A 14,191-nucleotide genomic window follows, 5' to 3' on the forward strand; every position below is an offset into this window, starting at 1 on the left:
CTCATACCTCTCGACATGGGCATCAGCCTGAAAAACCAATTTCATCTCTTAGAACATCTCGTATGCTCTGTACTGCTCAAAATCTCTTTGGAGCCCCGGTTCTAAGCCGTAAAGCATGATGCACACAACTATCGAGTAGTCATCAGAATGTGCATGCGAGACGTTCATAATATCCACAGACGCGAATTGAAGGGGTGACGCACCGAACGGTCCATCCAGGACATAAGTCTGCTGCGCAGAAATGATGACAATCCTCAGATTACAGATCAAGTTCGCATTATTGATACCATCATCTATCAACTTAGTTTCTCTAGAAACGTATCAAAGTACAGGGAAGCTACAACGCGAGCTATTGGTCTACAACATAATTTGCAAAGACATTTTTAGATTAAGTTCATGATAATAAGTTCAGTTAATCAAATTACTAATGAACTTCCACTCAAATCAACATCCCTCAAGTTGTCTAAGTGTGACATGATTGAAATCCACCGACCAAGTCCGATCATCACGTGAGATGAGGTAGTTTCAATGGTGAACATCTACATATTGATCATATCTATCATATGACTCGTGTTCGACCTTTCGGTCTCCTTTGTTCCAAGTCCATGTCTGAAATTCAGCAGCAATAATACATCCAACTACTGTCTATAAAATGTTGTCGTATCATCTATAGCCAACAAATACATTTACTCATACAACAAGGTCACATGTAAGGTTGGATATAAGAGCATCTACACTCGCAATGTACAAATAGTGTTCCTCAAACGTCCATCAACACGTCAGGTCATTGTTCCGGGGTGTCCGTTTTGACCCTTCATATTTGCTTCCATCTATCCCATCCTCTATATGGACCCTTTAATTTTTTTTCATACATTTCAACGAGCACCTTGTGGACGGCATCACCAGAGCACGCCTGTCCGCACCCCCGCAGCCAGCAAGCTCGCCGTTGATCGCCTTTGGTTTCTCTGCCGTATAACTCACGGAGCAGAGCAGAGAGCAGGATGGAAGCACACCAAAACATTTCGGCCAGCCGGCACATGGCGACGGCGTCCGCCCTGACCCCCACCGGGCCTTGCGCCCTGGCTTGGCCTGCGAGCAGTGCACGGAGAACGAAGAAGATACATACAGGCGTGACCGTCGTGCTCATTTAGAATGTCACACGAGTGAACCTGGTGAAATCCCCTGCCCCGAGCGCAGGGGTCACAGCGAAGATGTACACTGGCCGGTCTCAACACCCGACGAAGAAATCATCATCTTCCACGGAGATGGCATGGCACAACCTACGGATTGAGGACGACGCCGAGCAGGCTGGCCTCGTTTCTTCAGAACCCACGGCAGCAGCAGCTGAATGACAAGTAGCTATCGACACTGACCGACCCTCTGAACCAGGCGACGCAACAACAAGATCACCACTTGACAACCGATCGGACTGTGCCGGACAAAAAGCTCTGTTCTTTTCCCCTCTTCATCATAGAGGAGAGACTGAAGAAGGGTCACGCTAGCTGTTGTTTTCCCATTGTTGACAGAGCTTGCACAGAAAAGGACGAGCCTTTCGCATCACGCGCTGTTCATTGGACGGGCGGATGGACGGACCGGCGAAAAGGCTAAAGCGGCCGGCTGACTAGCGTACTATTGTACGAGCTACGGGAACAGGGTGGAGTTTAGCCGGCCGTGTTCGTGGCCGTGAGCGAGTGTTTGTGGAGAGGCACAGATGGTGATTCCACGGCGTGCGCCCGCATCTTCTTGGCGGGCGGCGGGCACTGCGGCACGGCGAGGAAGACGGTGGTCAGGTCGCTCGGCACCGGGTAGAAGAGCCGCTGCTGCAGCGGCGCCCGCTTCCTCGTCGGAGCCGGCGCCGACCTACGTGGCGCCGGCGGGCACACCGTGGCCGGCACCAGCGCGCTGTCCGCCGTCGTCGGCGTGGTGAAGCTGCCCTCGTCGCCTGCAGCGGGGCAGCCGTCTCGCGGCACAATTACTCCAGCAGTTGCCAGCGGCGTGGCGAAACCAGCGTCGACGCCGTCGTCCTGCTCCAGTGGTGCAACGGGCAGCATGGCAAGGCAGCCGCTCGCCCGCGGCGTGACGCAAGCGGTGTCGGCGGCTCCGTCTTCACCGTCCACTCCAGCGGCCCTGGCCGATCGCGCGCCGGTAGCCTTTGGTGTGACGCAGCCCGTGTCGGCAACGGCAGTGCCATCGTCCGCCCCGGGCACTGCCGTGGCCCGGGCGCCGCTCACAGCCGTCTGGATCGGCCGGAGGGCCGGCAATCCAGATATTTCCGCGACGTCGAGGCCCATGGAAGCTGGTGAGCGCGCGCAGATCCCACTGCTGCTGCTCTCGATCCTCTCTCAAGGGATCCAAGAAATAGTTTATGCGAGAGAATTGGCTGATGTGGGGAGCTAGACAAGCCAGTGGTGTGACTCTCCTGCTTGCTTGTGCGTCGTCTTTTGTAGTAGCGTGAAAGACGAGGAGGGAGGGAGGGAGGGAGGAGGCAGGCGTCGTGAAGGTGATGATGGAGAAGAGAAGGGTGGACAAATAAGTAAAGGAGAAGCAAGCAGGCGATGAACATAATTATATGCAGGCAACAAGCAAAAAGATCATGAGAATGAGAGAGAGAGAGAGAGGGCAGTGGAAATGCGGTGGCGCAAATGATTGGGGCGGTGAAACTCTCGGATCGAGTTAGTAGATCGCTTTCACGCAAAGAAAGAAAGAAGAGTTAGTAGATCGCAGCCCTCCTAAAGCTTCCATGCATGTTCTATCTCTGTATCATGGTCTCTCTCTCTCCCATGATCTTTGTCTTGGAAAAAAAGAGATAACTACGGATCGGATCAGACGAATCAGAAGCATCAGGATGCGAGCAGGGGCAAAATTTTATCTTTTAACCCTTTTGCAAAAAATTATCCGGATTTGACCCAGGTCTAAAAACCATTCGATATCTTACACTTTTCCTACCGTTAGATAAGCCGGTGGTAGGGTTGCACTACCTACGGCCGAAAACCCTGACTGCACACATCCTATTGTTAAAAAAAATCTAAGTATCCGACATAATGCTTGCTCGCACCTATCATCGTGCATCTTGACGGTAGATTGCACATGCTACCATTAGCCTGTTTGACAATAGGAATGCGACACACTGACCTGAATAAATTACCTATCGTCACGAGCTTGAAAGTAGGTAGTGCAACCCTACAGTCATCTATGCTGATAGTATAAGAGGGTCAGATCCTGTTTTTTTTCCTCAGATCAGAATCAAATCAGGTTAAACTTTCGTAAAAGGGTTAAAACGCCAAATTTGGCCACGTCAGGCGGGCCAGACCATGAATTTTCACTGCATCAGGGTTAATTCCTGTGCAGGGCTGCAGCCTGCTTCGCCCTCAATTCCGGCCATGCAAGATGCAACTACAGTTGTTTAAGGACGGTGATTGATGTATAGTAGTACTACTTAACTACTACTGAGCAGAGCGCCTCAAGAATGTTGTTCCTACTGCCTACTCCTACCTACCTACAGCTGCGTGCAGGGTGCAGAGGGATGTTTACAGCGGCGCAGTGAAGTTAATCTACTAGTAGTAGCTAGGACAAGTATGCTTAATTGCCGCCATGTGTACTGCTTGTTAGAGCAGATGTCTCCCATGATCCCGTCAATTTGGCGTAGCTGTATACACATGGATGGATCTGTCCTGTTGCCACCGACTAGAAACTATATTCAACAGATTATCTAGCGTAACTGGTACTGCTGCAAAAATAAACGAGAACAAGTGAATGACGATGCAGGAATCCAATGTGATAGGTTGCAAAGGCGTTGTAAAATGTAAATATAAATGCTGATGCAAATAGGAGCTAGAGCATCTAGAGCCGGGCTTAGTAAATATGACATCATAAATATTTACGTGCCCCTAATTTGTCCATTCACGAAGCCACATTTCTTATTTGTTTTCTCATATGTCCGATCACTAACACGTGATCAGTGAGGATAAAGAGAAAGAAAGGAAAAAATGAATAAAGAAAAAAAAAAGGTGGTATGAGATGGGGTCGCGTCCTGTGTGGCGGACTGACCGAACGCGACCGCGAACCCTCGTATCCTCTTTATATTTGTCCACAATATGAGGATTCGCGGACAATTTGGACATATAGGGATGATATGAGGGTTCCGGTTAGATCACTTTTTTCTTTTCTCTCCTGTTCGGTCATTGACCGGACGCATCCGTAAATGTATGAGAGGTCATTTCAGGCGTCCAGTTGTAGATGCTCTTAGAGGGCAGCTGGTTCGTCTGGCCGTGTCATCCATGCCTCATATCGGGCTGGCTGTGGGTGGATCGTGCTTTAGGCCTTTGTGGTGGAGGCACTGACAGGTGGGTCCCATGCCCCCGCAAAGTGCACTGCAAGTGTGATAGGAGGACTAATAATTTTCGACGCAGGTTGGGGCGATCGATCATCCCTACCCATTGCCAGCCGTCAGATGGATCCTCCGCTGCCCTCCCTGCATCGAGTCCCATTGTTTTCTTATACTCGACGTAAATTCAGAGCCAACATTATTCAAAAGAATTATATTTAGAGCCAACGGGAGAATTTTTTTCCAGGCATGTTATTCTTCTCCGTATTTTCCTTATACAAGAGGAAAGTCATCTTTATTTTTTGTAGGAAAAAAAATCTCATTTTATTTCATTAAGGAGGCCTCTTAGCCATCACAAAGGAAAACTATATAATTCAGGTTTAACATTTTTTTTACTATGAAGACTGAGTATAGCATATATGGTACACCACTTCATGCAGATGCTCACACGACAGAAGCCCGAAGCAGGAGTGCTTGAAGAGATTGAAAGTGATATTATAGACACCTTGCAATTAACGAGAACGGGGATATGTCTGGTGCACATGGGCACTTGGGGCTACCGATGCACCGGACCCCTGTTGCACACTTGAAAATGTTCGAAAAAAAATCAGAAAAATTTAGTGCATTAACACAATATCAATGTATGCCGTCACAAAAAATCAAAACAAAATTCGGAACATTGCTCGAGATACAAAAATGATAAATTCGGTATCAATGTGCTAATGGGCCAAATCTGAAGTTAACTTGTGTTATATACTATTCAGTGCAAATTTGTCATTTTTGTATCTCCAGCAACTTGTGTTATATACTATTCACTACGAATTTGTCATTTATATACCTCAAGCAATGTTTGAAATTTTGATTTTAATTTTTGTGAAAATATACATTGATGTTGTGTCAATGTGCTAAATTATTTTCAGATTTTTCAGACATTTTAAAACGTGCAATGGATCCGGTGCACGGGTAGCCCCAGTGCACCAGATACACTCCCCGACGAGAACATAGGGTCCTACTGAAAGAATATTCAACCTTGGAGAAATGAGGTGTCCAACCTAGGGATTATCCTTGATGGGTTGAGAATAGAATTTACTACTGGATGCATTCCGTTCCACCAATCCATAACATAACTTTTTTGAGGGAACGATCTTGTTGATTTCTCTCCAGAGAGTATCGTTATTTGAAAGTCCACTGATTGTTTCCTCTAATAGCATGGTTAATAGTATAGCAAACTGCTGGCTATAAGCAGTCTTATAGCCCACCTTATATCTAGCTTGTATAATAGTTAGCTATAAAATAGTACTACTTTTATCATATATGGCTCACGTTTCATTTTCACAAAGCACATAGAAGCACGTGCTAGAGTTCACTCTTCACGAAGAGTCCGCTTCCCTTCTCTCTCCTCTTCTTTCTCATCCAACTCAGCAGAAATATAGTATTTTAATCCTTACAGTCTGCTGACTGTACCTTATTGTACTTGCTCTAACATGCCATATCAAATGGCAAAGATAAATTAATTAATTTCCAAGCTTGACAGTAAATAAAACCACCTAGCTAGCTTGAATCTATGGCACCCATCCCTGTTGTGTGTGTGTGTGTTGTCTTATAAGTAAAGCTTTTGTATATGGAAAATACACTTTGGTTCCTGGTTGTAGATACACTGTATCTAAGAAGTTTTTTAATCATTAAATATAAAGTGAAAATAGTTTAGGAGTATTTTTAGAATAAACATGATTTTCTTTTGCACTAGTATATAAATTTTACGAAAAAAAACAACTTCAGGGCAAAAGGGCAAAATTGATTTGTTATTATAGGCCACTATTCACACTATTTTGACCCAAAAAATTTCTTTTTGAAAAGAAGTCAAAGTGGGATTTTCTTTTTGTGAAATTTTTCTGACACGTACAATGGAAGGTCAAGTTTATTTTAAAAATATTTTCATTTTTTTGACATTTTGTTGAATTGCTATTTTTTCCTATATAGGATGTAGAGACACCCAGGAACCAAACGCCCCGCCCCCTTTTGTATATACTTTATTTGTAAGTGCAACAATTTGTTTTGAGCATTTGCCCCTATTTCCAGTCAAAATTACGACAGAACTGCCACCACTAAAATTCGTTTCCCATGTCCCTCTCGTTCTTCTCCACCTGACCTCTTTCCATCCCGAGCGAACAGAGCAGGGAATCCGGCGGATCCACCTGCGCTGCTCCTGCTGCCCAGAGGACGGATCCGCGTGCCTCGATCCCTCCCCTACCTCCAGCAAGCATCCTCCACCCGGTGCCCGAGCTTCATTTTTACCATCACCCTTGAAGACTAGCTCAGAACTTGATCCATCGCCCCTCCCATACTCCGGACCTGAGCCCGTTGCGCCGCCGCCCCTGATGTCCCAATGCGCCGCCCACCCGAGCTCTCACTGGACTGCATCGAAGGTCTACCTTGGCCCCCAACTCCATCTGCGCCCACCCCTCTCCAGCGCCATGTGCTCCCCACTTCCATGATCTGCCCTGCTCTTGGTTTTCCGAATTATTCAATGTATGTGATTACTTCAATAGGTTTTCTGAGTTTTGTGATTGACCATTTGTGCATTCGGGGTGTTGCGGGCATTTCACAACACACTGGGTTCTCCTAAATCAAGGTAAACAAACGGTCTGATTCTGATTCTCAGAATCTGTAGCTGTAGCTGATTTTAGGAATCCAAACCATAGCTGATTCTCATGAATCTATAGCCCAAACAAAGGGGGCCTAAGTGTCTAAAGGGAATACGATTCTTGATCGTCCCATAACTTTTGGGATAGATCACAACCAAGAGGGCTTCAATGACATGTTTGCACTGTGGTCAAACAGTCTACCCGGAATCATGTTAAGCCCCCAAGACGTTGAAAGAGACAGAGGGCCTTGCTATCCCTAATTCAGGCTTCATATGTATGTAATGGGGGTGTTTGTCCCTGGAGCCTCAAAAGAACTCTTTATAAATTTATGATATTTTTATATATAAACAAATGATGACATTTTGATCCCTCAACTATTGCCAATGTTAAATTCATTTCCACAACTCCAAAACCAGAAATACGTTGTTCCTGCAGCATCAAAACCATCTAAATTATGTCTTTTGTCATTTTTAAAGTAATTTTAGTGATCATGATGTGGTGACAATTCGACACACATTTCTAGTAGCACAATTATCATGCGAAGTTGACTAACAGGCGAGACAGAGAGATATCTAAAAACCGAAGTTTGAAAAAAGTACAACTAGTTAAAAGATCATCGTTCATAAATAGGAAGTACATGTGGAATTGTCTTTTAGCACACCGGAAGATCATTTATAATAACTTCAATAATAAATATTTACAAGAAAAACTTGGGGACTACGAAAAGGGGAATTTTAAGAACTTAACAAATGTCACTAAAAATGGATTTTACTCATTTAGTTTTAAGAAAAACCCATGGAGGCTTTACCAAATTCCATGTTTTTTCTAGAATTTTATTGAAACCCATGCTTTTACAGAATCTTTACGGAACTAAAACCGCCTTCTCGTCCGCCTTTAGCGGATGAAGGAAACAACCTAGAAAGGTTTTCATGTGAGGAATCAAGGAATTTCTGGTGTTATAACCGAGAGTTGGAACTTAGTTAGACTTCAACAATGTTGAGGTACTAAAAATACACTTGTTTTTTCACTAACAAGCTACCACCGTTTATTTTTGCCGTCTTAAGAAATAGAGAAACGTATACTTTTTGTGCCTTAGCTCTTGGCAGAGTCTAAATTTGACCCAATAGTTTGAAAATCGGATAACTTGCACCCTCAACTGCTGCAACCGGATAAGATTCGTCCATGGTCACAGATTTAACCAGTCTTGGTGCTATCTCAACCCTATTTTGACCGCGTCAACTCAAATTCTTATACTTTTTCAAATCCGCTTACTTTTTCAAGTTTGTGTAATGTTTTCAAAATTGAGTACTTTTTTGCAAATCCATGAACTTTACTAAAATTAGTGTACTTTTTTCAAATCCACGTACTTTTGTCCAGGTTTGTGATTTTTTCAAATCCGTGTACCTTTTTAAAGTTTACATTACTTTTTAAAATTCATGTATCCTATTTAAATTCACGTACATGTATTTTCAAAGTGTTCATGATTTTTTGAAAATTTACTCAATCTTGGAGAAACACGTGGATTTGTAAAAATATTAAAAATTTAGAATGATTGCAAATTTGAAAAAAAAATGTGATTTAAGAAATATGTGAACTTGAAACAAGTACGTTGTTTTAAAAAAAGTACGTGGATTTGAAAAAAAGGACCTGAAATTAAAAAAATAGTGTTAATGGATCGGAAGAAGTACATGAATTTGAAAAAAATACGCTAAATTGTAAAAAGCATGTGTGTTTGCGAATTTCATAAACAGCTCATGGATTGAAAGAAAGTACTTGGATTTAATAAAATTAGACGAGCTTGAAATAAAATATGCGAATTTGAAAAGCTACTCAAATTTCAAAAGTTCAAGGATTCTTAAAACGTATGTGAATTTTAAAAAATTACGGAAGCTTGAAAAAACTACAGAGATTTGAAAAGAGCATGTGAATTTCAAAAAGTACATGGATTTTAAAATTTTACACGAATTTGAGTCAGCACTAGTCAAAATCGGTGTGAGTCGGCACCATAACCAGTGAAATCTGAGACAAGGGACGAACCTTGTCCGATTTCAATAGAGGGGTGTAAGTTGTTCGGTTTTGCAGTTGAGAGACCAAATGTAGACTCCTTCAAGATTTAAGAGACAAAAAATATACTTTTCTCTAAGAAATATGCATACCCAAAAGTACCTGCAAGTAGGGACGAATTTAGGGGGGATGAGGGGGGCTAGACCCCTAACAAATTGATTCTTCTATTATCATTGTGATCGTTGTAGGCAAAAAAATTCACTTTATATGAACTTTGCTTCCTTCATGAGCAAACTTACCCCCTTTATGCATGAATGTTGGCTCCGTCCCTGCCTGCAAGAGAAAGGTATCCAAGGAGATCTCGTATCCAAGATTTAAGAGAAAGGTATACTCCGTCAAGATTTAAGAGATGAAAAATATACTATTCTCTAAGAAATATGCATACCCAAAAGTACGTGTAAGAGAAAGGTATCCAAGACGATGGAGCAACAAAACATGGAAATAAACGTACGTATTATGGCGCAGCAGAAGCTCGCAGCGACGTAGGGCATGCATGCATGCGCCGGCAGCTAGCGCATCACGGCGCGAGGCAGGAATTGCCCCCCTCACTGCACGCTGCACGGCGCGATCCAAGGGGAGGGAAGCGTGCGGCGCCATTTTTAGCATGTGCATGCAGCTGGTCACCTACCTACGTACTCCTACGTAGCCGCCCACGTCGGACGGCATTCAAGCTCGGCTGCAGAATTTTTAATGGCCGCCACGCTGCCATGTCCGGTGAAAGAAGGGAGGGGGACACACCACGCGCCTGCTGCATTGCCCGATCGATCTTGCATGCCCTTGCGTCGCATGCTCTTGTTCTGATTCTGCTCGCGGACGAGGGCGCGCATGTTCCTTCATTATCTTTTTTTTTCAAAATGTGGGGCGCGGATGACTTCCTCCTCTACAGCCGCCCCGCGCGGTCGTTACAGCCGCCCGCGCGGCCGTTGCAACCGCCTCCACCTCCACCATATCCTCCGTGAGATAGGCCTCGGCGACCCTCATCCTCTCCTTCCCACGGCGGGCAGTTCTTTCCCGACGAGACTCGAAGGCCACCAGACCGGTCGATGGATCCGGCCACCGAGACCTCGATGATCCCTCCCCAGAGGAACCGAGCGTCCGCTGAGATTCGTGGCACACAGATCCTGTCGTTGGTGGGCGTTGTCCTCGCGGGAGTGGCGGAGTGCAGTGCGAACCATAATTGCCTCCACCACTCCGCAGGCAACGACCCCTAAGTCGATGGATCCGAACTGGTCAGAATCGGATTCGCTGTCCTTCATGTCGGAGAAGGCCGAAGATTGTCGGAGGTGAGGTAGGGTGGTAGATGGGAGTGGAGGGGGGTGTAATGAACTGACTAGGATTTGGCCCGGCAAATGGAGATGATGACGAATACATGTGGGATCGATGCCGACCAATGCGAGCTAGGCGGGCGTGCCCGGGCGTGCTCGGGCTCCCACATATCCGTTCCATATTTGGACTGAATATGAGGGATGCCGATCAGCCTGGACGTTTGATGCCGTTTAAGGGGTCCGACTGGATCGATTTTTTTATGATCTGTCAGTGATCGGACAGCTTGTCCGGATGTATAAGATGAGCATGAGGGATTTGGATGTAGATGCTCTCACTTTAGCCATCACTCGTTACGTGACGATCAACCTGCATTGCAGTCAATATGGAGTTTTTTTCTCAGAACACAAAGCAGCTGCCTCTAGATCTCTTCTCTGCGGATCTCTGCAAGGACCTGCTTGGTCACATGCATGGATATCCATTGCCACGATTTTACCCTTCTTTTTTTTGCTGCGAGGTTAATCCAGGTGAGGGTAATGGCGGCATAACCAAACAAACAAGTTAGCTCTACGCCTTAACTAAACATGGACCAGTGGTACTGCCCAATAGCCATCTAGGAAGACAAGAAGGACAGAAGTGTGGCGTCCGCTGCCACTCCAGCCAAATGATGGAGGAACTAAAATCAATCAAGTAATGAATGAATGTGGATGAGTACGCACGTACTAGGAGTACATTCGAAATTCAAAGTACATTTCCCTCCAATTTTTTGACGTTTCCAGTGGCATTTTGTGCATGCAGATCAAATTTACATGGCCTCCTTGAATGAATAATCAGCCCATGCATGCATCTGCCATGAATGGCGAGGGTTGAGATGCTTCTGTGGGTCAGGTGCCCACATCATCGCTGCCTGACAGCCTGAGCCCGAGAGGGACCAAATCATTATCCACAGGGAAACAACTGTTGCTGGCAATTGCGGACAGGATTGCCAACTAATCCTCATCTCTTTCTTCTTTGCAATTGATCGGCATGTGCCTTGGACCACCCTGCAGTGACCTGCTGCTGCACTAATAGTCTGAGCAGTTTTGTGACGATTAATTTAAGAAATCCCATTTTTCTGTGCTGCAAAATGCTCATGTACGTGATGCCCGTGCAAATTTTTCTGAAGTATGGGCTTCGAGGAGCTCATGAAAAAATAAATCAGGTGTGTGAGGAAATTTTAAAGATAACACTGTTTACACCTGATTTTGTCCTTCTACCAGCAGCTCATCGAATGTCCAAACACCCTAAACACGGATTTGAGCATCTCGCACTACAAAAAAAATAGTATTTTGAAAAAGAATTTGTGCTAGTTACATATTTTATTTTTATCAGGTGTAGGGGCACCGAATTGAATTATCGGTTGAAAATTCAAAATGTTCAAAGCCACATGTCTTGATAATTCTGTACTCCCTCCGTTCTTAAATATATGTCTTTTAAGAAATTTAACTAAGGGTCTACATACGGAGCAAAATGAGTGAATCTACACTCTAAAGTATGTCTATATACATTTGTATGTAATTCATTAGTGAAACCTCTAGAAAGACTTATATTTAACCCGTACGTGGCTAAATGAGGAGTACGTACAAACTGTGGGCCCATTATACGTGGAGAGCCATGCATCTGGCCGACCGCTACTATTTATCTGAAAGGAGAAGTTAATTAGCGCCTGCAAGGTCAAAGAGGTAGCTAGGTAGTAGTACTCCTACGTAGTAGTAGTAGTACATTTCTTCTCACGTGTACGTTGTATGGCAGGTTGTACACGGTACATTCAAGCATGACAGCAGGTACAGTCAAATGTGCACGGTTATGTTGGTCAGGTAATTAAATTCAGAACTTGAGATGTACCATGATTAGTTCAGTCTCTTGATCCATCGACACATAGTCGCAGCAAATTAATTAACCAAGACGGACAATCGTTCATACTGGGTGTACTATATCGACGTACGTACGGGAGTCAAAATCACTTCTCCTGTTCTGCACCATCACTAATAGAAAAAGGGCCTTTGGTCTGAATCCTTTAGTCCCGGTCTGCCTCTAGGCCAGGACTAAAGGCCCGGCCACGTCGCCCCAAATCGCACAAGGCTTTGGTCCCGACTCGTAAAAAGCCTTTAGTTCCGGTTTTTGTCTTGAACCGGGACTAAAGGGTTTGGAGGATTTAGTCCCGGTTCGTGTCTTGGACCTTTAGTCCCGGTTCGTGTCTCGAACCAGGACTAAAGGGTTTGGAGAATTTAGTCCCGGTTGGTGTATTGAACCGGGACTAAAGGGTAGACCTTTAGGTTTTTAGGTTTTAGGTGTTTAGGTTTTTTTTTCTGTTTTTAAATTCTTGTTTATAGTTTCTGTTTTAAATTGCTTATATCTTTTAGGACATTTGATGTTTTTATTGATTCTTTTTGCATTAGATTCAAAATTTTGTCTAGTTTCTGTTTGTGTCATTAGTTTTCAAATTTGAATGGCTTAAATTTGAATTTGTTTAAATTTGCTTCAAACCCAGTTTTTGAATAACTTGAGTTTACAAATAGTTTTTAATTTAATTCTTTTTGCTCCCACTCATGTGTTAGATTGTTGTCACGGTAAGATTTATTTGGTTATTTTTAGAATAATTTAAATTAGGATTTTAATTAAAGAAATATTGTTTTGCTTATATAGTTGTTTTAGTCATTTAATTGTTGTTTTTTATTATTTTTAGTTAGTTCTTTCTGTAGATTTTAACATGTTGTAGTATGGTGCATATTTAATGCACAAAAAAATCTACAGTTCAATTAATTTTAAAAAATGCCTTTGTAGCAGATGGGTTTTCGTCTGAAACCTTGATACTTTGTGTTTTGTAGAAAATAAACAAAAATTATAAAATCTTCAAAAAATAAACAAAAATGATAGAATCTTCAAAAAATAAAATCCTTTGAGAAGTTGTTAGGTTTTAGTGTCTAGTTGGTATAGAAATTTTGAGATATGAATTTTGACCGTTTTTGCAAAAAAAGGAAAAAAATAAACGGCCATAACTTTTGCATACGACGTCCAAAAAAAATTAATATATCAAAAAAAATAGAAAAAATTGGTACTCGATTTCACCCGGGCTTGCCCGGTGAAGTTTTCTCACATGCTCAAAATTCCAAATGGAAAAAAAGTTATTCCAAAAAGAAGTTTTTTCCAAAGAAAAAGAAAAATAATTTTATTTAAAAATATTAGGTTGTTTTCATTGAAATTCACTATTATTGTTACTTATTAAGTTTATTTTAATAATTGTTTGTAATTCAAAAAATTAAATCATGTGACATGACATCAAGACCCAAGTTGTTTAGGATTGATAGCTTACTATGTAGAACCGGGACTAAAGGTACTCCCTCCGAGGCGGCCACGTGGAGCACCTTTGGTCCCGGCCTGAAACAGGGCCGGGACTAAAGGTTAGGCCTTTAGTCCCGCCCTGAACCGGGACTAAAGCCCCTTACGGGCCGGGACTAAAGGCCATGTCCCCACTAGTGCATGCATGCCATATATGGACGTATATATATATGAGCTTAGAGCATGCACCTACAATCCGGAATTTGCAAATTCGGTTTCCGGTCAATCATAGGACGTGTTCATTTTAAACCTCTATTTTTTTATCTGTGCAATCATAATTTTTATATTTTTTTTTCTCATATGTACGGTCACTTGCACGTGATTGGTGATGAAAGTAAGAGATAAATGAAAAAAATAAAGTAAAAAAAGATGGTCCGGCATGGGGTCGTGTACTACGTGACAGATTCACTGTGCGTACCCGGACTTGTCCGCAAATCCTCATCTCGTCTTCATATTTAAGATGGATATGAGGGGTATCGGTCAGTCCCGACGTTTGAAATGGATACGAGAGGTTCGG

At 43.3% G+C, this 14,191-nt stretch overlaps 1 protein-coding gene across 1 annotated transcript; it reads right to left on the reverse strand.

Annotated features, from left to right (window-relative positions):
- Positions 1–629: 629 nt before the first annotated feature.
- LOC123410656 lies at positions 630–2,750 on the reverse strand. The gene has a single exon (XM_045103596.1). The coding sequence runs from the start codon at positions 2,289–2,291 to the stop codon at positions 1,662–1,664; it is 630 nt and encodes a 209-aa protein (XP_044959531.1). The 5' UTR covers positions 2,292–2,750; the 3' UTR covers positions 630–1,661.
- Positions 2,751–14,191: the final 11,441 nt, after the last annotated feature.

The sequence above is a fragment of the Hordeum vulgare genome, chromosome 7H, assembly GCF_904849725.1.
Source record: "Hordeum vulgare subsp. vulgare chromosome 7H, MorexV3_pseudomolecules_assembly, whole genome shotgun sequence".
Taxonomy (NCBI): Eukaryota; Viridiplantae; Streptophyta; class Magnoliopsida; order Poales; family Poaceae; genus Hordeum; species Hordeum vulgare.